Source organism: Bubalus bubalis, chromosome 13 (assembly GCF_019923935.1).
Source record: "Bubalus bubalis isolate 160015118507 breed Murrah chromosome 13, NDDB_SH_1, whole genome shotgun sequence".
Classification (NCBI taxonomy): domain Eukaryota; kingdom Metazoa; phylum Chordata; class Mammalia; order Artiodactyla; family Bovidae; genus Bubalus; species Bubalus bubalis.
The window spans coordinates 15,817,723-15,841,668 of NC_059169.1; the positions used below are offsets into that span (position 1 = coordinate 15,817,723).

The 23,946-nt window shown below is 39.7% G+C and overlaps 1 protein-coding gene across 1 annotated transcript in view; it reads left to right on the forward strand.

Annotated features, from left to right (window-relative positions):
• The window catches only part of LOC123328868 (ATP-binding cassette sub-family C member 4), a gene marked incomplete in the record, with an annotated part of 1,148,417 nt that overhangs the window by 1,071,077 nt on the left and 53,394 nt on the right, over nucleotides 1-23,946 (forward strand). Inside the window, 5 exon segments of the mRNA XM_045162484.1 lie at nucleotides 12,857-13,007; nucleotides 14,752-14,871; nucleotides 16,037-16,147; nucleotides 20,540-20,640; nucleotides 21,966-22,157. Of these exon segments, the coding sequence (XP_045018419.1) occupies nucleotides 12,857-13,007; nucleotides 14,752-14,871; nucleotides 16,037-16,147; nucleotides 20,540-20,640; nucleotides 21,966-22,157 (675 nt within the window).

Genomic DNA, 23,946 nt, shown 5'->3' on the forward strand with positions numbered 1-23,946 from the left:
ACCAAGTGTGGCTAATGAAAAGCCTGAATTCTGTGTAGTGGTCCCACCCTGCAGGACAATCCATCCACTAAGACGATGTAACTCAGAGACCGCCTCCCAACAGAGGGCGATCATGAGTTTGTGCACCATCCTGTACACTGACAGCTACCAGATAGGTTTCTGGTTCAGTCGCGTTAGAGTTGTTGGGAAAAGTGGAGCTGTTCACTATTTCAAAGGATGAAGTAAAGCAGCATAAAAAATCAATTTATGTGGTGTGATTGCACCTGATAATCATTCATGATGTCAACAGCTTTAAATTGTGGCAGTGCAGAGCCCCGCAGTCTCCCTTTCCAAGCCCCCGTCCCAGCTCTCCGTCTTACCATCTCTGCCCCACAAAGCCACACTCTCCTTTCTGTAAAATGGAGAAAATAATACCTGCTTCCTAAGGTTTGTTGGGCAGATAAAAATGAAGACATTTTAATATTATTTTTCGCATAACATCTAAATGCATGTTGAACACTAAGTAATGGATGCCTGATTTTAAAAATACCACGTGTGTTTTAGGTAAGAGACATAGTCTGATGACAGTGGCATTTGTTGTTGTTCAGTCGCTAAGTCATGTCTGACCCTTTTCCACCCCATAGACTGCAGCACGCCAGACCTTCCTGTCCCTCACTATCTCCCGGAGTTTGACCAAATTCAAGTGCATTGAATAGGTGATGCCATCAGCTATCTCATTCTCTGCTGCCCTCGTCTCCTTTTGCCTTTGGCAAAATGGCATTATGCTGCATTAAAGTTATTTTCAGAGACAGTTTCCAGGCCCATAAATATCATCTCATGAGTTTGTATCACACAGATTCTAGGTTTGTAATCCTTAAAGAGTTTAGTGGACGCTTTCTTCGGTAGACTCACAGAATAAAAATCAGTTGTTTTCAAGACAGACCACTGAGCATTAATTATTTCAGAGCAATGTAATTTTCATACAATTTGCCAAAGTCCCAAATAGCACTGAATAAGGATCTCAATTATCTACAATTCTTGTCATTGAAATCATCGTCTCCAAGGAGTCTGCCTATTGCTAAACAAGTGAAATTGAAGGTGAGATGTGGAAGTTAAAATGCCTAAACCTAGGCATTTTAAGTTTAGGCATTTTAGTTTTCAAAAAAAAGTTTGGGACTGTTCTGAGTGTGTGAACCTGCACACAGCTGCTCTCAGCAAAATACTGTAATTTATTGAGGAAAACTAAGTTGTAAAATGCTTATTTCCCACACGCCCCTCATTCAGGAAAAAAAAAAATCAGCAGCTTGGCAGAGCTCAACTGACTCTTCACATCCTTCCGTGGACACAAAGGGCTTATTCTGAGGCCTCTTGAGCAACCAGTGGTGAGACCACCAGGGTCTGTGTCATTACCTCCTCAGCACACGTAGAACTCACTGACTGCAGTTTTATGCAGTGAAAATGCCCAAGAAAAAGAAGATGTGAAGGAGGTGTCCTCAGTCATTTCTTTCCAGAGAGGGGAACGCAGAAGAACAGGCCAGTGCATCTGGATATTGAGAACGAAGCCTGAGACTCAGTGTAATAGGTTATTATGGGTCACTCACTTTTGCAGCCTTTACTTGTCTCAGCACCACTGACACTTACATTTCATTGGTGGAGATGTCAGGGGAAGTGTAGCGAGTATTCCAGCCTCTCCCACTGAACAATGACTTTGTCATTTTGAGATATCTGTGGGTGTTGATCCCTTCCCCAACCCCTTCCTCAAATCACCCTTAGGGATATTTATTTTTAATATATATGTAATACTAGTGCTTTGTGGATATTTCCTTCCAGTCAGTGGCTTGCCATTTATATCCTTAGTAGAGATCAAGGTTTAATTTTGATCACGTCTAATGTTTACCATTTTTTTTCTTTTCTTTTGTAGTTGATGTTTTTGTATCTTAAGAAACCTTTGCACATCCTTAGGAGTGTGAAGATACTTTTCTATGTTCTACCTTTTTAGATACTGATGCATCTTGCACTATTTTTTGTATGTGAAAGAGTAATTAGTGGTTGAAGTTTATTTTTTCCAATTATTCTGGACACATTTGTTAAAGACTTTTATGCATTGAATTAAGGAAATCTGCATCTGTATAATTTATTTTGTTCCTCAAAAGTTGCAGTTTATACCAATATTTAGATCCTTATGCCAATACTGCATTCTTAATAACTGTACATTTTAATAAGAGATGAAACCCATAGTTTAAATTGTCTAACTTTGTACTTCTTCATCAAGGTTAATTTGGTCATTCTGGATCCTTTACTGTTATGTATAAATTTTAGAAGCCTTCCAATTTGCTTTTAAATAAAAGCCTGCTGAAAATTTTATCAATATTTCCTTTTAGCTATAGGTTATTTGAGAAGTCTGAGTCTTAACAATATTGGATCTGCAATTATGAATATGTATCTTTCTCTGCTTATTTAGGTCTTTTTTAATTTTAGAAATATGTTGTAATTTTTAGTATAGACATCTTACACTTCTCTGGTGAAATTTATTCATGGTATTATTAGATTGTTTTTAAAATTATTTGTTTATTTTTGGATGCATTGTGCCTTCTTTGCTACTCGTGGGCTTTCTTTAGTTGCGGGGAGAGTGGGTGACTAGTTGCTGGGGGTGGGCTTCTCATTCTGGTGGCTTTTCCTGTTGAAAAACATGGGCTGGAGGTTGGAGGGGGGTTCAGAATGGGGAACACGTGTACACCTGTGGTGGATGCATGTTGATGTATGGCAAAACCAATACAATATTGTAAAGTAAAAAAAATAATAATAATAAAAACATTTAAAAGAATGTAAGGTTAAAAAAAAAAAAGAAAAACATGGGCTTCAGTAGTTGTGGCACATGGGCTTAGCTGCTCTGCGCATGTGGATTCTTCCTAGGGATCGAACTGTGTTTCCTGCATTGGCAGATGGATTCTTAACTACTTGGACCACTAGCGAAGGCTTGTTTCTGATACCATTATAAACTTGCTGGTTGTTAGTCTATAGAAATATAGTTGATTTATATGTGAATCAACTTTGTATTGCCTGGAGTTGATGGCAGTAGTTTGTTTGTTTTTCTTTTTTAGTTCTGTAGGATTTTGTCCATATACAGTCACGTCAGCTTTAATAATGACAGTTTTGTATCTTCATTTCCAATATTTATGACTTTTATTTCCTTTTCTTGACTTGTTGTGGCTGGAGTTTCCAGTTAGTGTTGAAGAGAATTGGTTAGATCAGTTAATCTTGTACTCTTAGGGCAAAATCTTTCAATATATTTTTTCATTACAAATAATATTAATTCCAATTTTGTAGGTAGGCATCTGTTGTCAGATTGAAAAAGTTAAACTTAACATTCCTGGAATAGAGTTTACTTGGTTGTAATGTAGCATTGCTTTTATGTATTGCTGTATGTAGTTTGTCAAGAATTTTTGTATCTGTTGTTCATGAAGGATATTGGTCTATAATTAGCTTTTTAAAATATTTTGTCAGCTTTTTGTATTAGAATTATGTAGCCTCAAGAAAATACATGGGAAATATTTCCATTTTTAATGGCCACTTTAAAGTGTCAGCTTGACCAGACTACATTCCTCAGTTATTCAATCAAAAAGTGGCCTGTGTGTTGCTCTGTAGGTATTTTGTAGATGTGATTGAAGTTCATTATCAGTTGATTTTAAGTAGGGACAATTATCCTACATAGTCCAGTGGGCACAGTTCAGTCAGTTGTAAGGCTTTAAGAACTAAGCCTTCCCTGAAGTAAAAAGAAATTCTGCTTGCGAAGAACAGCATCAGCTCCTACCCAAGGGTTCCAGTCTGTCCTTTGTAACAGCCAACCCTGAGCGTTTTGGACTTGCCCAGTCAAGTTAGATTGTGGAGTACTATCTTTTTTATATTGCTAGATTCAGTTCATTGGTATATTGTTTAATATCCCAAGACAGTTACGTTTGTAATTTTTCCTTCTTTTAATGTCTTTATCTGGTTTTTATATCATGATAATGCTGGAGTCATGTAGCCTGGAAAAGTTTGGTAAAACTTTTCTGCAAAATATTTTTGTGAAGCGCTCTAGACTTAAAGTCTTTTCTATGGAAAATTTAAAAATTATGTATTCAGGAAATTCTCTGGTGGTCCAGTGGTCAGGACTTCGTGCTTTCACTGTTGTGTGCCTGGGTTCAATTGCTGGTAGGAAAACTAAGATCCCACAAGCTGCATGGTATGGCCAAAACAATAAAATAAAGTAAAATAAAACAACACAACAACACAAGAGAAGACTGTATACATGGACATCACCAGATGGTCAATACTGAAATCAGATTGATTATATGCTTTGCAGCCAAAGATGGAGAAGTTCTATACAATCAGCAAAACCAAGATGGGGAGCTGACTGTGGCTCAGATCATGAACTCCTTATTGCCAAATTCAGACTGAAATTGAAGAAAGTAGGGAAAACCCCTAGATCATTCAGCTATGACCCAAATCAAATCCTTTATGATTATACAGTGAAAGTGACAAATAGATTCAAAAGATTAGATCTGATAGAGTACCTGAAGAACTAAGGACAGAAGTTCATGACATTGTACAGGAGGCATTGATCAAGAACATCCCCAAGAAAAAGAAATGCAAAAAGGTAAAATGGTTGTCTGAGGAGGTCTTACAAATAGCTGAGAAAAGAAGAGAAGCTAAAGGCAAAGGAGAAAAGGAAATATAATATCCATTTGAATGCAGAGTTCCAAAGGAAAGCAAGGAGAGATAAGAAAGCCTTGCTCAGTGATCAATGCAAAGAAATAGAGGAAAGGGATAGAATGGTAAAGACCTCTTCAAGAGATCTCTTGAAGAAAATTAGTGATACCAAGGGAACATTTCATGCAAAGATGGGCACAATAAAGGACATATTTGGTATGGACCTAACAGAAGCAGAAGATATTAAAAAGAAGTGGAAGCATACACAGACGAACTATACAAAAAAGATCTTCATGACCCAGATAAAAGCAATGGTGTGATCACTAACTTAGAGCCAGACATCCTGGAATGTGAAGTCAAGTGGTCCTTAGGAAGCATCACTACAAACAAAGCTAGTGGAGGTGATGGAATTCCAGTTGAGCTATTGCAAATCCTAGAAGATGATACTGTGAAAGTGCTGCATTCAATATGCCAGCAGATTTAGAAAATGCAGCAGTGGCCATAGGAAAAGGTCAGTTTTCACTCCAATCCCAAAGAAAGGCAATGTCAAGGAATGTTCAAACTACTGCACAATTGCACTCTTTTCACCTGCTACCAAAGTAATGCTCAAAATTCTCCAAGCCAGGCTTCAATAGTATGTGAACTGTGAACTTCCAGATATTCAAGCTGGTTTTTGAAAAGGCAGAGGAATTAGAGATCAAATTGCCAACATCTGTTGGATCGCAGAAAAAGCAAGAGAGTTCCAGAAAAGCATCTGCTTTACTGACAACACCAAAGCCTTTTACTGTGTGGACCATGATAAACTGTGGAAAATTCTGAAAGAGATGGGAATACCAGACCACCTTACCTGCCTCCTGAGAAATCTGTATGCTGTTCAAGAAGCAACAGTTAGAACTGGACATGAAACAGCAGACTGGTTTCAAATAGGGAAAGGAGTACATCAAGGTTTTATATTGTCATGCTGCTTATTTAACTTATATGATGAGTATAACATGTGAAATGATGGACTGGATGAAGCACAAGCTGGAATCATGATTACAGAGAGAAATATCAATAACCTCAGATATGGAGATGGCACAACCCTTATGGCAGAAAGTGAAGAAGAACTAAAGATCCTCTTGATGAAAGTGAAAGAGGAGAGTGAAAACATTGGCTTAAAACTCAACTTTCAGAAAACGAAGATCATGGCATCTGGTCCCATCACTCCATGGCAAATAGATGGGGAAACAATGCAAACAGTGGCAGATTTTATTTTGGGGGGCTCCAAAATCACTGCAGATGGTGACTGAAGCCATGAAATTACAGCTCAACTCCAGAAAAATAAATGACCCAATCAAAAAATGGTCCAAAGAACTAAATAGACATTTCTCCAAAGAAGACATACAGATGGCTAACAAACACATGAAAAGATGCTCAACATTACTCATTATCAGAGAAATGCAAATCAAAACCCCTATGAGGTACCATTTCACACCAGTCAGAATGGCTGCGATCCAAAAGTCTACAAGCAATAAATGCTGGAGAGGGTGTGGAGAAAAGGGAACCCTCTTACACTGTTGGTGGGAATGCAAACTAGTACAGCCACTATGGAGAACAGTGTGGAGATTCCTTAAAAAACTGGAAATAGAACTGCCTTATGATCCAGCAATCCCACTGCTGGGCATACACACTGAGGAAACCAGAAGGGAAAGAGACACGTGTACCCCAATGTTCATCGCAGCACTGTTTATAATAGCCAGGACATGGAAGCAACCTAGATGTCCATCAGCAGATGAATGGATAAGAAAGCTGGGGTACATATACACAATGGAGTATTACTCAGCCATTAAAAAGAATACATTTGAATCAGTTCTAATGAGGTGGATGAAACTGGAGCCTATTATGCAGAGTGAAGTAAGCCAGAAGGAAAAACACCAATACAGTATACTAACGCATATATATGGAATTTAGAAAGATGGTAACAGTAACCCTGTATGCGAGACAGCAAAAGAGACACTGATATATGGAACAGTCTTATGGACTCTGTGGGAGAGGGAGAGGGTGGGGAGATTTGGGAGAATGGCATTGAAACATGTAAAATATCATGTATGAAACGAGTCACCAGTCCACGTTTGATGCACGATACTGGATGCTTGGGCTTGTGCACTGGGATGACCCAGAGGTATGGTATGGGGAGGGAGGAGGGAGGAGGGTTCAGGATGGGAAACACATGTATACCTCTGGCGGATTCATTTTGATATTTGGCAAAACTAATACAATTATGTAAAGTTTAAAAATAAAATAAAATTAAAAAAAAATAAATAAAAGACACTTGCTTCTTGGAGGAAAAGCTATGACCAACCTAAACAGCATATTAAAAAGCAGAGCCATCACTTTGCAACAAAGGTCCTTCTAGTCAAGGCTATGGTTTTTCCAGTGGTCATGTATGGATGTGAGAGTTGGACTATAAAGAAAGCTGAGCGCCGAAGAATTGATGCTTTTGAACTGTGGTGTTGGAGAAGACTCTTGAGAGTCCCTTGGACTGCAAGGAGATCCAACCAGTCCATCCTAAAGGAGATCAGTCCTGGGTGTTCATTGGAAGGATTGATGCTGAAGCTGAAACTCCAATACTTTGGCCACTTGATGTGAAGAACTGACTCATTGGAAAAGACCTTGATGCTGGGAAAGATTGAAGGTGGGAGAAAAAGGAGACGACAAAGGATAAGATGATTGGATGGCATTATTGACTCAATAGACATGAGTTTGAATAAGCTCTGGGAGTTGGTGATGGACAGGGAAGTCTGTCGTGCTGCAGTCCATGGGGTTGCAAAGAGTTGGATATGATTGAGTAATGGAACAGAACTGAGAAAATAAAATAAAGGATTCAAATTCTTAAATATATATGCAATTATTCAGATTTTCTATGTTATTATGTTAGTTTTTTATGCCATTTTAAAGACATTCATCCTTTACATTAAAATTTAAAAGTTTATCTGCACAATGTTTATTATATTCTCTTTGTAATGGTCATGGTATCTTTTGTATTTAAATGAAAGCTAAAATGTTAGTTGCTCAGTCATGTCCGACTCTTTCCAACGCCCTGGACTGTAGCCTGTCAGGCTCCTCTGTCCATGGGATTCTCCAGGCAAGAATACTGGAGTAGGTTGGTTGCCATTTCCTTTTCCAGGGGATCTTCTCAACCCAGGGATCAAACCTGGGTCTCCCATGTTACAAGCAGATTCTTTACCGTCTGAGCTACAGGAAAGCCCAATGTCTTGTGTTATCCTCTTTTAATTCATATTAATAGCAATCCCCCCCCCCCTTTCATTTCTTTTGCATTTTGTGGTGATTTCAAAGAACCAACTTTGAGTTTGTTGATTTTCCTGCTTAGAAGTTAGTTTTCTTTTCATTTGGGTCTTTTGTCATTTAGTTGCTCAGGTGTGTCTGACTTTTTGTGACCTCATGGACTACAGCATGCCAGTTTTGCCTGTCCTTCACTATCTCCCAGAGTTTGCTCAAACTCACGTCCATTCAGTTGATGATGCTGTCAAACCATCTCATCCTCAGTCGCTCCCTTCTCCTCCTGCCATCAATCTTTCCCAGCATCAGGCTCTTTTCCAATGAATCAGTTTTTCACATCAAGTGGCCAAGGTATTGGAGCTTGAGCTTCAGCATCCAGTCTTTCCAATGAATAATCAGTGTTGATTTCCTTTGGGATTGACTGGTTTGCGCTACTTGCTGCCTCAGGGACTCTCAAGAGTCTATTTTTTTCTTATTTTCATTCTTCTACATACTTTAATATACTGTTTTTTTATTCATAAGATAGAGCTCAAAAGCCTTGACTTTTAGCTTTTTTAAGACTTTTTTGTTTAATTTTTAAAAATTTTATTGGAATATAGTTGATTTATAATACTTTAATTTATAATAATTTAAAATAAATTTATAATGTGTTTATTTCAGATGTACAGCAAAGTGGTTCAGTTATACATATACATATATTCATTCTTTTTTAGAGTCTTTTTTCATATAGGTTACCATGGGATGTTGAGTAAATTTCCCAGTGATATACTTTTATAATGCTCTTCTTTTTAAGGTGTACCTTGTTAAATTAGCAAATAAGTGGACTCCAGACTTAAGTTTTATAAAAAACTTGAACCCTGACAAAAGTAGAAAGGAAGCTATTGCTCAATGAGATACACTAAACATGAAAGAAGAAACACACCATGTTTCCCTAAAGCTTCCTGTTGTGCTGGTTAACAAACTGTGAACCAAACCTCACCATTCACTCTCAGTGGAGTTAGCCATGACTCAGTTGGGAGTGAAGGGAAGGATACCCAGGTCCTAGAGCTTACATGGTTGTGAAAAGATCCAAGGCAGACAAATGAGGGATGAAGAGTGTGATAAATGTATCCCAAGCAAAGGGCAGGTTTAGAAAAGCTTAGTCTTAGTGTTTGTATGTGTGTGTGTGTGTGTGCATGTTAGTTGCTCAGTTGTGTCCGGATCTTTGCAATCTTGTGGACTGTGGACTGCCAGCCTCCTTTGTCCATGGAATTCTCCAGGCAAGAATAATGGAGTGGGGTGCCATTCTCTTTTCCAGGGGATCTTCCCAACCGAGGGATCAAACCCTGGTCTTCCTGCATTGCAGGCAGATCCTTCACCATCTGAGTCAGCAGGGAAGTCCAGGGTTTGTATAGATCTCGCCATATAGCTAAGACTCACCGATGTTTTATAATGTCCTGATTTAACAGAACTATGAGTTGGATTATGTCAAAGGAGACAGAGGTGATGAAGGAGGGATTTGAGAATCAGAGCTGATCTCTAAACTTCCTGAGATGTGCAAGCTACTGTATGTGCTTACCTGAAGACTTAGCACTGACCCTCGGTTAGTGTTAAGCTTGTGTACTTAGTCACTGCTCAGCCATGTCTGACTCTTTACAACCTCATGGACTGTAGCCCTCCAGGCTCCTCTGTCCATGGGGATTCTGCAGGCAAGAATACTGGAGAGGGTTGCCATGCCCTCCTCCAGGGGATCTTCCCAACATAGGGATTAAAACCAAGTCTTCCACATTGCAGGCCTATCTCAGCACAATATTGGGCTAATGGAATTTCTCCTCCAGGTATAGATTGTCATTCTCTGCAAACTGAAGAATTTTTCTGAATTGTGAAAAATCACCATTTTATCTCAAGTGGAAGATCTCATCTAAGAATTTGTTTTTTATTTGTCCATGTGGATTCATAGACTTTGGATAGAATTTCCCAAATGGTGTGCTCCAAATGGGAAATATATAAAAATACATAAAAGTAACGATCCTCCTTGTTTGGGCAGTATCAGGACTTGGGTCAATATGCTTCTTTCTGTATATCCATCCTAGTCTCTGTGCCATACTGTGACAGAGGTGCAGAAGCACTGGCCATGGTGATGTGGTCCATCAGATGGGCCTGGAATCCAACCAGATGGGGGGAATTGTGTGTAGCTTGAATTGGGCTTTTAGGAATTCCTGGGAATGTAGAAGAAAGAAATGAGGTCGGCTTCAAGAAAGGGATTTATTGTGTGTTTGTTGTACATTAGGAACTTTTGTTTCCTTCTTCAGATGTTGACTTTTTTTTTTTAGATACTATTTTCATCTTCTACAAAATTCTATAAAGGGTTTGAGATGACTGGCAATAAAAGATTCACAAATGTATATACATATAAAAGTAAAAGTGCTCAGTTGTGTCCAACTCTTTCAGATCCCATGGACTGTAGCCTGCCAGGCTCCTCTGTCCATGGAATTCTCCAGGCAAGAACACTGGAGTGGATTTCCAGTTCCTTCTTCAAGGAATCTTCCAAACCCATGGATCAAACCTGGGTCTCCTGCATTATAGTCAGGTTCTTTACCATCTGAGCCACTAGGGAAACCAATATGGTGTGTGTGTCAGTGTGTGTGTGTGTGTGTGTGTGTGTGTGTATAATAAAACCTTTAGAGACATCCTTTTTGAATTGCTTTAAAATTTAGGGCCGTGAAATCTGAAAGACCAAACCTAACTCCAGAGGCTCTGAGAGCATTAGTAATGGATCTTCAGTGGGTACCTAATGAAAAAGCATTGGCACAGCTTCCATGGAGCCCTTCATTTTGATCTTACCTCTGCTTCCCAGGTTACCTGCCCTGCTGGGTTAGACATAAAAGGCCCTCACCTGGAGTGATTTAGTCGTTAAGTCTTGTCTGACTCTTTTTGACTCCATGGACTCTAGCCTGCCAGGCTCCTCTGTCCATAGGATGTTCCAGGCAAGAATACTGGAGTGGGTTGCCATTTCCTTCTCCAGGGGAACTTCCTGACCCAGGGATAAAACCTGGGTCTCTTACATAGCAGTCAGATTCTTTATTACTGATCCACCAGGGAAGCCACGTGGGGAGAGCCAGATTATTGAAATGGATGAATGTTATCCATCAAATTATGCAAGTCTGCTAAAAACAGTAATTTGGATTTTTTATAATTGAAATTTTAGTAGATTTTTTTTTTTTGACAAACAACAATGGCAAGCCAAGTGACAAAAGGCTAGACATAGAAGGAGCTGTAAGGACCCCTCCCCATGAACATGAAGTTTGTAGCGTTGTAGGATGCAGTCAAGCCAGTGGATGTAAGAAATTGTTTTCTGTAGGTCTAATTGGAGGGAGGTCAGACAGTCCTATTTTTCTCTACTTATTATTAGAATTTATTCCTTCAGAATTCCATCTTCTACACTCTGAGTTTTCTTCTGATACCACGGCAGAGACGGGGAGAAACAGGAAAAGCACATGGGTCTCCATCCAGATCATGCAGTTTGCTTCACAAGGGCTCCTGGCCATAACACAGTTCTGGTTGGTTGATCCTCCTGCCTGCAGCTGTGGTTCTGGGATTCCCTGAGCACAAACTGGTCCTCTCTTTCTCTAGGATAAGCAGTACTTCCTGGGAAACTTTAGGGCAACCACTTACCCTCCCAACCTCATATTTCTTATCTGTAAAGAACAACCAGTATTAACTCAGACAAGCATCTCAACCTTCTCATACCAGCTCACTTTTGGTCAAAATTTCCACCAACTGTGATTACTGCCTGCAAATCATTCATGCCATTCTTTCTATGTGTTAAACAACCCTGTAAGATCAGTCATAAGTCTTAGAATTGTCTAAAAATATTCAGGTATTCTTCCCTGTGTTTCCCCAACACCCTGTGCCCTGTGCAGATCACCATGGATTTGTATCCACCTGAGATCATAAACTTCAGAGGCCTTGGCCCAGACTGGGTGAATCTGCAAGTCCCTACCACCCCACCCCACTTTCATAGCAGGCAGACAATAAATGTTGATTGCATTCTTATCACCTGATATTGTCCACCAGTGTATCATATTTTTCCTGATAAAGATGGGCGCTTAAATCAGCACCAACCAATAATTTCATTTTCTATTCTACTTGCTGTCTTTTTAGACCAAGATCATTTCCCAAGAGTAAATCATCTCAAGGGATAATGTGATGATTAAGAGAATGTTCATGGAACTCAGCACAGGGCCTTACATACAGTACACATGTTGTAACTGGAATCTGGTGTTGTTATAATCATTAACCTTTGGAATGGGCATTTTAAATACTTTGTGTAATGATACAAATGTGGCTGTATGTTGGAAGTAAGCTTAAATATGTTATTATGGCTCATAATATGGGCTTCCCAGCTTTGTGAGAGGCTTTGCAGTCTCCATTAAGTTGCTTTACTTCTCCCTGTGCTTAACTGTCTCCATTTGTAAAATTAAATAATACTGTAACTAGATATGTTACACTGAATTTGTAATTAACCACTGCTTTATCCCTACATGTATAGCTGAGGCATCTGGATTCCTCTACTGTGATACATGCTCACTCATCTCTCTAGTAACACCTGCTAACTCCTGATGGTTTGAGATGCAATTCCTACTCTCTGAACCTCAAATATTCTCATCTGTTAAAAATAGTAATGCCTGTCTCAAAGGGCTACTGAGTGTATCACAAGAGCTGATACTTAGAAAGTTCTTATCAGAGTGTTTGGTGCATGCAATAAACATCATGAGGATCACCTATAATTTTATTTCTTTGGAAGGGAAAGCATTTCCTGCTGTTTCAACAAGTTTTTTCAAGGAAAGTAGTTTAATCCTAACAAATCAACAAAGTTTATCTTTGAAAAGTATCCTTGACACAAAGGCCTCTATTTTCACTATTTCAGGCATTTCTACTTGTGATTGGTGTGGTGGGCGTGATGGTGGCTGCAGTTCCTTGGATTGCTATACCTGTGATTCCCCTTGGCATTGTTTTCTTTTTTCTTCGGCAATATTTCTTAGAGACGTCACGAGATGTGAAACGCCTGGAATGTACAAGTGAGTACCGGGGCTCTCAGGTTGGGAGGGCAGTGCAGGCTGTCTTCCATTCATACTGCAATTAACCAGACCCCTGAAATTCTGCAGACTGTTCTGTGGAATTTCTCACCATTAATATTAGGTGATTGAAAGTTATGGCCCCTGAGATTAGGTTTGGCCCTTAAGACAAATGGAGCTGATGATGGGTCAGCTGCACTTTGCATTTTAGTCCAAGGAGGATGGATGTGAGCACCATGAGGACAGGGACCATTTTTGTCTTGTTTACAACATACTTCCTAACACAGAGTATCCACTCTATTAATACTATTCTTGAAAGTATTTCATCATGTTGGAACTAATGTAGAAGGAAAATAGAGAATTTTTCTTCTCCTAAAGTTACCAAAAATGATAAGGAAAAGAAAAGATTAGGAAAAGGAAAGGAGACCTCAGGAAATATATGTCAGAAATGATATATTTGAAAAATATACCTCCAACCTCTGCAGTCATGTGACATCAGGCCCAAACCACATGAAGTCACGCAAAAGATGGACACTGAGGCCGCTGTCAGATTCTAAAAGGGTGGTGTGAGTGTCACGTGCCACAGTGCCCGCCAAACAACAGGACCGGTGTCCAGCAGGTAGATATAAAAACATCCATCAGGTTCCTGGAGCAGAAGTCAAGACTGTTCAAAGGCTCCATCTGCCAGGTCCTGAGGGTACAAGGGTGGTGCAGTACCGGGTGCCCTGTGACCCACATAGAGGCTCCTGGCGCAGGTGCAGGGGGAGGCCCAGGATGGGGGAGGCGGCAGACTGTCCCCTCCCCTTACTTGTCTCACCCTGTCCTGGGTCCGGCTCTGGTCCCAGGTGGGGGATATACTGACTCTGTCCCAGCCCTTAGGTTACTGATCTAAGGTGGAGACAAAACACTGGTAGCTCATCAAAATCCAGTGTGGTGAGGACTCTAATGAGGAAATAAATTTTAAAATGCTACTGGTTAAAAAATTAGTGAACAATAATTACTCACCCATGGAAAAGAATGAAATATTGCCATTTGCAGCAACATGGATGGATCCAGAGAGTATTATTCTTAGTAAAGAAAGCCAGAAAGAGGCATATGATATCACTTAAACATGGAATCCAAATATAATACAAATGAATCTATACACAAACTAGAAATAGACTCAGAGGCATGGAAAGCAAACTTGCGGTTACCAAAGGGGACTGAGAGGGAGGGAGGAACAAATTAGAAGTATGGGATTAATAGTCACACTACTATTAATATGTCAAATAGATAACAACAAGGATTTAGTGTAAAGCACAGAGAATTTTATTCAGTATCTTGTAATATCCTGTAATGGAATATAATCAGAAAAAAAGAACTGAATGACTATACATACCTGAAACTAGCACATTTTTGTAAATCAACTATACTTCAATATACTTTAAAAAATAGTGAGCAATTTCCACCTAGAAAGACATCAGAAGAATTTGGAGGGAGGCCTGTTTGAGAAAACCTTGATGAAAGAACCAGTAAAGAATTTCTTTATCTAAATCTAGCTGGGATTTTGCATTTATCAAAGATAATTTCAAAGAGAATCTCTCATTCCCAAGTCATTAAACTGAAGCCTGGTGTGAGCAGGAGTTTGAGGGTCACATGGAGGATTCCCTTTGGCAGGACGTGTGACCACAGAGCCCAGGAGGCAGTGGTTTCCTCGCATCCAGCCTCTCTGACTTTCTCTGTCATGTGTCTGTCTCTGCTTCCCCAGCTCGGAGCCCAATATTTTCCCACTTAGCATCTTCTCTCCGGGGACTCTGGACCATCCGGGCGTACAAAGCTGAACAGAAGTTTCAGGAGCTGTTTGATGCACACCAGGATTTGCACTCAGGTCTGTACGTTTCTGGAGATGATTTCTAAGGATGGGATGTGCTGCCTTCTGAGGCCTGACCTCTGTCTCAGGTGGCCTGGCTGGCCAGCGCCTCTCTGTGTGTCAGCCCACATCGCCCTCTGCACACCTGTCTCCCCCACCCCTTCCTCTCAGCATCCCCTCTGTGCTCCCCTCTCCCCTCCTCCAGCCTTGCTTCTCTCCCCTGACTGGCCTGCATTGCCCTTCCATCACTGTGTACTGTGGGCTTCTGTCTCTTTAAGGCAGGAGTCAGTAAACTTTTCTTTTTTTCCAAAGGTTCAGATAGAAAATATTGTAGGCTTTGTGTGCTGTCTATGTTACAGCTACTCACCTTTGCCATTGTAGCACAAAGACAGGCAAAGATCAGACATCAGCCAATGACTGTGTTCCAATAAAATTTTATTTTCAGAAGCAGATGGTGTCTGTTCCTGCCCCTCAGGTGTGGTTTTCTGACTCTTTTCATGGCAGACATGGAGAGTAATAGACGTATTGAGGAAAATAATTTCCTGACTTGCTACCTACTTGATTATGCTTTGTATCAGTGAAGGTTTTTTTTTTTTTTTTTTTTTTTTTCCGCCTAGGTGGAAAATTCAGAATTTCCTCTGTCTATAAAATCCTGGCCAAACTTTCCAATCATTAATGTATTTTGAAGATAACATGGCATTTTGAAAGCCACATACAGATCCTGTTAGCTGATGGTCATGTGGACACTGGCTTCTAAGAATAACCGCCTCAGGCCCTGTAGTGAGGGCAGAAGGTGCTGGAAACAGTGTGAGCTGTGCTCTTTGTTATCAGAGCTGGGAACAGTCAACCCTTTGAGAGGAGGATCTTTATGTTCAGGCCCAGCACTGCAGGAAACACACCAGTGAGATGTTTTTCCATCTTCTTTCCTGTGATGGTATTTCTCTTTATAACCCATGGGTTGAAGCTTTCAAAGCATGCTTTCTGGACTGATTCCTCTGTGTCCCATATGTTGTTTTGTGTTGAACCGAATTTTCTGGAATCTTCAGGTTCCTTTGAAGTTACAGGTGTGTAACTTTGCTGTCCTACCTTGTATAAAATCTGTAGCTCAACTGAGAAAATGCTCTCCCTCATGAACATAGTTTTTCTGTTTATGAATTACATTTATTATGATTCGCAAATGCAGAGGCTTGGTTCCTGCTTTTGATGACGTCCCGATGGCTCGCTGTGTATCTGGATGTCACCTGTGCCATCTTTGTCACCCTTGTTGCCTTTGGGGCCCTGATTCTGGCAGAAAGTAAGTACAGATGTGAATATTTGTGGTATGTTGACAGTTTATAGCTTTGTTTGTAGTTATTAAACTCTTGTCATCTTGTCTAATATATACTCATTGGTTCTAATGAGTTGTATTACAGTGTCTGCAGCATGTGACTCCACTATGTCCATGTGAAGTCATTTGTGTCTTGATGAGAACCTTTATCTTTTTTTCCATTTACTTATTTATTTACAGTAGGTCCTTGTTGAGACCATTAAAAATTTTTTTTTGATTGGCGTATGGTTGATTTATAATGTTGTGTTAACTTCAGGTGTATAGCCAAGTGCATCTGTTATACATATATCCACTTTTAAAAAGATTATTTTTTCATACCCCATGAGCATTGGGGTGCATGTATATATATATTTTTTAGTAATTTGCATTTTGATTAATACTTCAAATGAATTGTCCTTTAGAAAAGAATTTCTGTTTTTCACTTTCGGAATCTTTAGGAGCAAAGACCAGGTGTGACGTGCCTGCTCCAGCAGACCTGTGGTGCCCTGGGCCCCTGCCTTGGCTCACCCAGGCCATTCTTTCATTTTTATGTTATGTTTTACGTGGGTATAGTTCATCTACACTGTTGTCTTAGTTTCCGATGTATAGCAAAGTCAATCTTCTATACACACACATATATCCACTCTTTTTTAGATTCTTTTCCCATATAGATCATTACAGAGTTCTCTGTACTTTACAGTAGTTTCTTATTAGTTATCTTTTTAATATTTTATATATAGTAGTATGTATGTGTCAGTCCCAGTCTTCCAATGTATCCCTTCCCTCCCTTATCCCCTGGTAACAATGTTTATTTTCTATATCTGTTACTCTACTTCTGTTTTGTAGATAAGTTCATTTGTAGATTTTTGTTATATTCCATATGTAAACAATATCATGTTCTATTTTTCTCTTACTTCACTCAGTTTGAAAATCTCTAGGTCCAGCCATGTTGCTGCAAATGGCATTCTTTTGCCCTTTTTAATGGCTGGGTAACATTCCATTGTATGTATGGCACCACATCTTCCTTGTCCATTGCTCTGTTGACAGGCCTTTAGGTTGCTTCCGTGTCCTGGCTGTTGTAAATAGTGCTGCAGTAAATATTAGGGTGCATGTATCCTTAGGAATTATGGTTTTCTCTTGATATATGTCCTGGAGTGAGATTGCTGGATCATATGGTAGCTCTAGTTTTAGTTTTTAAAGGAACCTTCATATTGTTCTCCATAGTGGCTGTGCCAGTTTACATTCCCACCAACAGTGTAGGAGGGTTCCCTTTTCTCCACATACTCTTCAGTACTTATTGTTTGTGGACTTTTTGATGATGGTCATTCTGACTGGTGTGAGGTGAAACCTCACTGTAGTTTTTTGCTTTTTTTTTTTTGTTTCATTTTTTCCCACTGTAGTTTTGATATGCATTTCTCTAATAATTAGAGATGTTGACCATCTTTTCACATGCTTTATGGCCATCTGTATGTTTTCTTTGGAGAATGTCTGTTTTAATCTTCTGTAGATTGCTCTTGAGTAGTTTGCTTGTTTGTTTGTTTGTTTACAGTAGGTCTTCACTGAGATCTTTTATCTTTTTATCTTTCTTTGAATGGGGTGAGGTCTACATAACTGTAGCAAGATGACCTTCTGAAAATCCCAGGTAGTGTCCTATAGCTGGATAGAGAGAACCAGGTTTACTGTTAAGCTATTTGTACAGATTAGGTTTTAGGTTTTAGCTTTAGGGCTACTTGGATCCCTTCGTTGTAGGGGTCTGAGAAAGATTCTCTATAGCAAAAACAGTATCCTCACTGCTGTGTGGGTCCCAGATGAGCACTTGTTGGAAAGTGCAGCATGAATTCACCATCCCTCACTATTCCATTGAAATAGCTCAGAATCACAGTCTTTGATAGTGGGAAAATGAGAGTAATATTTTAGATTTAAAAGCATTGGCTCTTAGAACCCACTGCCTTGTTTTTGTGATTTCAACTGTAGCTACATTGGTTGTAGAGAGTGAAATTACATAATGATAATCGAAGCATAAGGATAAAGATCTGAACAATGGCACCCTCAACTATGTTATGCTGTCAAGTGTATCTCAATCCAGGTGGGATTAATATGGTTAAAGGACAAAGAGAAGGTCCTATAGTAAGGACCTAAGAGAAGCAGAAGAGATTAGGAAGAGGTGGCAAGAATACACAGAAAAACTGTACCAAAAAGATCTTAATGACCTGGATAACCCTGATGGTGTGGTCACTCATCTTGAGCCAGACATCCTGGTGGGTGAAGCTAAGTGGACCTTAGGAAGCATCGCTACGAACAAAGTTAGTGGAGGTAATGGAATTCCAGCCTAGCTATTTCAAATCCTAAAAGATGATGCTGTTCATGTAATATGCCAGCAAATTTGGAAAAGTTATTAGTGGCCATGGACTGAAAAAGGTCAGTTTTCATTCCAATCCCAAAGAAATGCAATGCCAAAAAATGTTCAAACTATCATACAATTGCACTAATTTTACATGCTAGTAAGGATATACTCAAAATCCTTCAAACAAGATTTCAACAATATGTGAACTGGGAACTTCCAACTGTACAAGCTGGGTTTAGAAAAGGCAGAGGAACCAGAGATCAAATTGCCAACATTTATTGGATCATAGAGAAAGCAAGAGAATTCCAGAAAAGACTATGTGAAAGGCTCTGACTGTGTGGATCACAATAAACTGTGGAAAATTCTGAAAAAGATAGGAATACCATACCATGTTACCTATCTCCTGAGAAACCTGTAAGCAGGTCAAGAAAAAACAGAACTGTACATGGAACAATGGACTGGTTCAAAACCTGGGAAAGCAGTATGACAAGGCTATATGTTGTTACTATGTTTATTTAACTTATGTGCCGAATACCTCATGCAAAATGCCAGGCTGGATGAAGCTCAATCTGGAATCAAGATTGCTGGGAGATATCAATAACTTCAGATATGCAGATTATACCACTCTAATGGCAGAAAGTGAAGAGAAACTGAAGAGCCTCTTGATGAAAGTGAAAGAGCAGAGTGAAAAAGCTGACTTAAAACAGCATTCAAAGATTTAAGATCGTGGCATCCGGTCTCATCACTTCATGGCAAATAGATGGGGAAACGTTGAATGCAATGACAGATTTTGTTTACTTGGGTTCCAAAAATCACTACGAACTGTGACTGTAGCCATGAATGAAAAGACGTTTGCTTCTTGGAAGGAAAGCTATGACAAATCTATACAGAATATTAAAAAGCAGAGACATCACTTTGCCAACAAAGGTCCATATAGTGAAAGCTATGTTTTTTCCAGTAGTCATGTAAGAGTTGTCAATGGATGTAAAAGTTGGGCCATTGAGAAGGCTGAGGGCCGAAGAATTATGCTTTCAAGTTGTGATGTTGGAGAAGACTCTTTGAGAGTCCCTTGGACAGCAAGGAGATCAAATTAGGAAATCCTAAAGGAAATCAACCCTGAATATTCACTGGAAGGACTCATGCTGAAGCTCCAATACTTTACCACCTGATGCAAAGAGCTGACTTATTAGAAAAGACATTGATACTGGGAAAGATTTAAGGCAGGGGGAGAATGAGGTGGTAGAGGATAAGATGGTTAGATAGCATAATGAACTCAATGGACATCAATCTGAGCAAACTGGGAGATAACAAAGGACAGGGAAGCCTGGCATGCTACAGTCCATGGTGTCACAGAGTCAGACATGACTTAGTGACTGAACAACAACAACTTTGTTAACTCTTTCTAAATTCATAATAACTTATTAAAATTTTATTTATTTGGCTGTACTGGGTCTTAGTTGGGGCACGCAGGCTCTTTAGTCTTAGTTATAACAGGCAGGAATTTAGTTGCAGCATGTGAACTCTTAGTTGTGGCACGTGGGGTCTCTTTGCCTGACCAGAGATCGAACCTGGGCCCCCTGCACTGGGAGTTCAGAGTCTTAGCTATTGGACCACCAGGAAAGTCCCTCATAGTGTGTGTGTGAATGTGTATGTGTGTTTTTACTACATTATTGTCTCATACAACAGAAGTAATATTATGAGTGATAATATCATTACATGCTAATGATAAATATTATAAAGGAATCTTCTCACTACTCTATAATAAAATAGATAACTAAAAAGGACCTACTGTATAGCCCAGGGGATTCTATTTAATACTCTGTAATAACATATATGGGAAAATAATTTTAAAAGAGCAGATTATATGTATATATCTGGCTAATTCACTTTACACCTGAAACTAACACAGTTTTGTAAATCAACTATACTTCAATAAAAATCATAAAAATAAAGGAGTCTTCTTTGTAAAGTGACAGAAAGACCTGTGTGAGGGGTTGAGAAGGAGACTCACTTTATTCCTCTTCTTCCTCATTTAGCTTTGGATCTTGGGCGGGTTGGCCTGGTCCTGTCTCTCACGCTCACACTCACGGGGATGTTCCAGTGGTGCATCAGGCAAAGTGCCGAAGTTGAGAACATGGTGATGTTTATCTTTCTGTTCTTAGCCTTTTCAAGTCTCCTTGCTGTTATATGGCATAAAAGCAATTCTTACGTAAAATAATAAAACCCTTTCTTCTCTTTTTTTTTTTTTTTAACATAATCTTACAAAGTTTTTTTTTTTCTTTTTTTTTTTTTTTTATCTTCTCCTCCATCTGCTTGAGGGCTTCCCTGGTGTCTCAGATGGTAAAGAATCCACCTGCAATGTAGAGCCACAAGAGACAAAGGTTCTATCCCTGGATTGGAAAGCTCCCCTGGAGAAGGGAATGGCTACTGACTCCAGTATTCTTGCCTGGAGAATCCCTATGAACAGAGAAGCCTGGCAGGCTATAGTCCATGAGTTGCAAAGAGTTGGACATGACTGACTGACTGACTTTCACTTTCACTTTCCATCTGCTTAAAGTTAATAAAAAATATATACATATTTTCTCACATACGTATGCCATGTCAGAAGATTTTACATTCATCACAAACTGTCTTCAAATACAATAAATGTCTCTGTAGGAGAGACGTTCTGAAATTCTGGAGACAATGTAAGCTAATTTCTTAAGCAGCTTATTTATCTTTGCTTCTTAATGGATAATTCCTTATTTTTGGTAAAAGAAAAGAATCCAGTATTTTAAGGTTTATTTAATTAATATTTCTCTCCAGCCCCCCATTTTATCACTTATTCTTGTGCGTGTTGAACACCTGAATTTGCTCGTGGCCCTTCTTCCTGGTAGGTAGGCTTCCTCTCAGAATGTGCTCTCAAAGGTGTGGAATTACAGTTGTTTAAGAGGCCTTAGTCAATAAGTAAATTATATACTTTTGAATATTTTTACCTTCTCCTAAAGGGAGAAAAACAATAAAAATGAAGTTTTTCCATTTATTTCTGCTAACAGAGTTGAAAGTGACTATTAAAATGATGTTTGATGACTGTCCAATTCTGGACATCTGTAACACGTGACCCTTCTGTAGCCACACATATTGATCGATGTCCATAAGTGTTCTTTTCTTTCAAAAAAAAAACTTTTGCTTTTTTATTCAGATGTGAAAGGTGGATCAATAAAACCTTACCATTCATTTCTCTTAATTTTCTTAGCTTTTATATAAAATTGAAGAAAATGGTCGTGTTTAAAACTGTTGAAGATGATGAACAAGTTTGCAGATCATCCAAGGCCTTATCAGGCTCCTACTTCTGTCCTTTGTGGATTTTGAGACCTGAGATATTCTGAACCATAGAAAAGCAGGAGGTTTCATTTACAATCTCTGAACACCCATAAACTAGATCCTCTGATACTAACTGATGTGATGTCATATGTCTTTCAGATGATTTCAGTAGAAAGGGGGATTGAATATACAGGTCTTGAGAAAGAAGCACCCTGGGAACTTGAGTATCATCCACCACCATTCTGGCCCCCAAACGGAAGGATTTCCTTTTCCAGTGTGAACTTCAGATATAACTCGGACAGTCCTCTGGTATTGAGGAAACTGGAAACATGTATTTACTCAAGAGAAAAGGTTAGTTTAAGCCATTTGCCTCTTTAAATCCAGCTAAAGATTTAGCACCACATCTGTTCTTGGCTTCCTTATCACTATGTCAGGGGCACTGTTTGCTCCTAATGGATGCAGATTAGATCAGTGACTTGTAGGTGAATCTTTCTTGGAAACTGACCATGGCATGGGTATACCAGCAATTTTTCCCCTGTGCTGTGAGCTCCCTCATGGTGGTTGATGGGCTCTGGGATCTGGGGTTCCATCTTAACCTGATGCAGGACACTATATGTGACACCTGATTATTCATAAAAAGTCTGGGACATCAGCCTTGTCTTCCTGGTCCTAACTCTCCAGTATCTCATTCCTTTCCATCTTTTCTTGCTTGTATTTTGAAATCTTCTCTTCTTCCCATGATACCCTCTGATTGCAACCTCCCTCTCTGTCCCTTAGCCCTTCCTGTAGCCTTGTTCTCCACTCAGCCACACTGAGCTGCCAGCCCTCTGCCTCCCCCCATAGACTGCTTCTTTCTTAGCCCAGATCTGATCCTTACTGGGCTGTGTGAGCTGCTGCTGGGACCATAGCCTAGCCTCAAGTCCACTCCAGCAGGGGCCGTGAGGTGACCTTGTGTCCACCAGAGAAGAGCCTCAATAATGACCCAGTCCTAAGTGAGGAATCAGGACCTCAGATGGAGGCAGGGTCTAGAGATTGGCTCAAAGTCAAAAACAAATGGAAGGGAGCAGAGAAGATCCACGTGAGAGATGGCAGAGAGGCTTGTGACCTGAACCTGTCAGCGTCCATGTCTGCTGGTGATGTTCCTTCCACATTCAGCTTGAGGCCCTCAGCTGGGACCAGGACAGAGTCTTGAAGAAGACACTAAGCCAGAACAGACAAGGTATTAGGAGCTCTTCCCCACCTCCCTCTGCAGACAGTATGTCTGAGACACACACACACCACTGCACTTGGATTGTGTGTAGTTTCTCGCAAAGCACCACATCCTCCCTGTTCCCAGTGCACATGCTGCCCCTCAGCCTCAAAGACCCAGGCCCTCGATCATCTGGATGGTGAAAATCTCCGCATTTTCTGAGTCAACGTGAATGCATCCTCAAGACCCTAAGTTTAATATACCCTTAATATACCCTTATATATACTAATTTATATTATATATACTAATTTATATTATATATATTTAATACACATGCTTAATATACTATATACTTAATGTACTGACATATACTTAATATACTAATATACATATTAATATATATATATACACACTATACTTTTAGTATTAGTGTAAATATATATATATATAATTTTATACACACACACAAACACACACACACTAATATACCCTTCAGTTCAGTTCAGTCCCTCAGTCATGTCCAACTCTTTGTGACCCCATGAATTGTAGCACGCCATCACCAACTCCCGGAGTTCACTCAAACTCACGTCCATCGAGTCAGTGATGCCATCCAGCCGTCTCATTCTTTGTCATCCCCTTCTCCTGCCCCCAATCCCTCCCAGCATCAGTCTTCTCCAATGAATCAACTCTTCACATGAGGTGGCCAAAGTATTGGAGTTTCAGCTTTAGCATCAGTCCTTCCAAAGAACACCCAGGGCTGATCTCCTTTAGGATGGACTGGTTGGATCTCCTTGCAGTCCAAGGGACTCTCAAGAGTATTCTCCAACACCATAGTTCAAAAGCATCAATTATTCGGTGCTCAGCTTTCTTCACAGTCCAACTCTCACATCCATACATGACCACTGGAAAAACCATAGCCTTGACTAGACAGACCTTTGTTGGCAAAGTAAT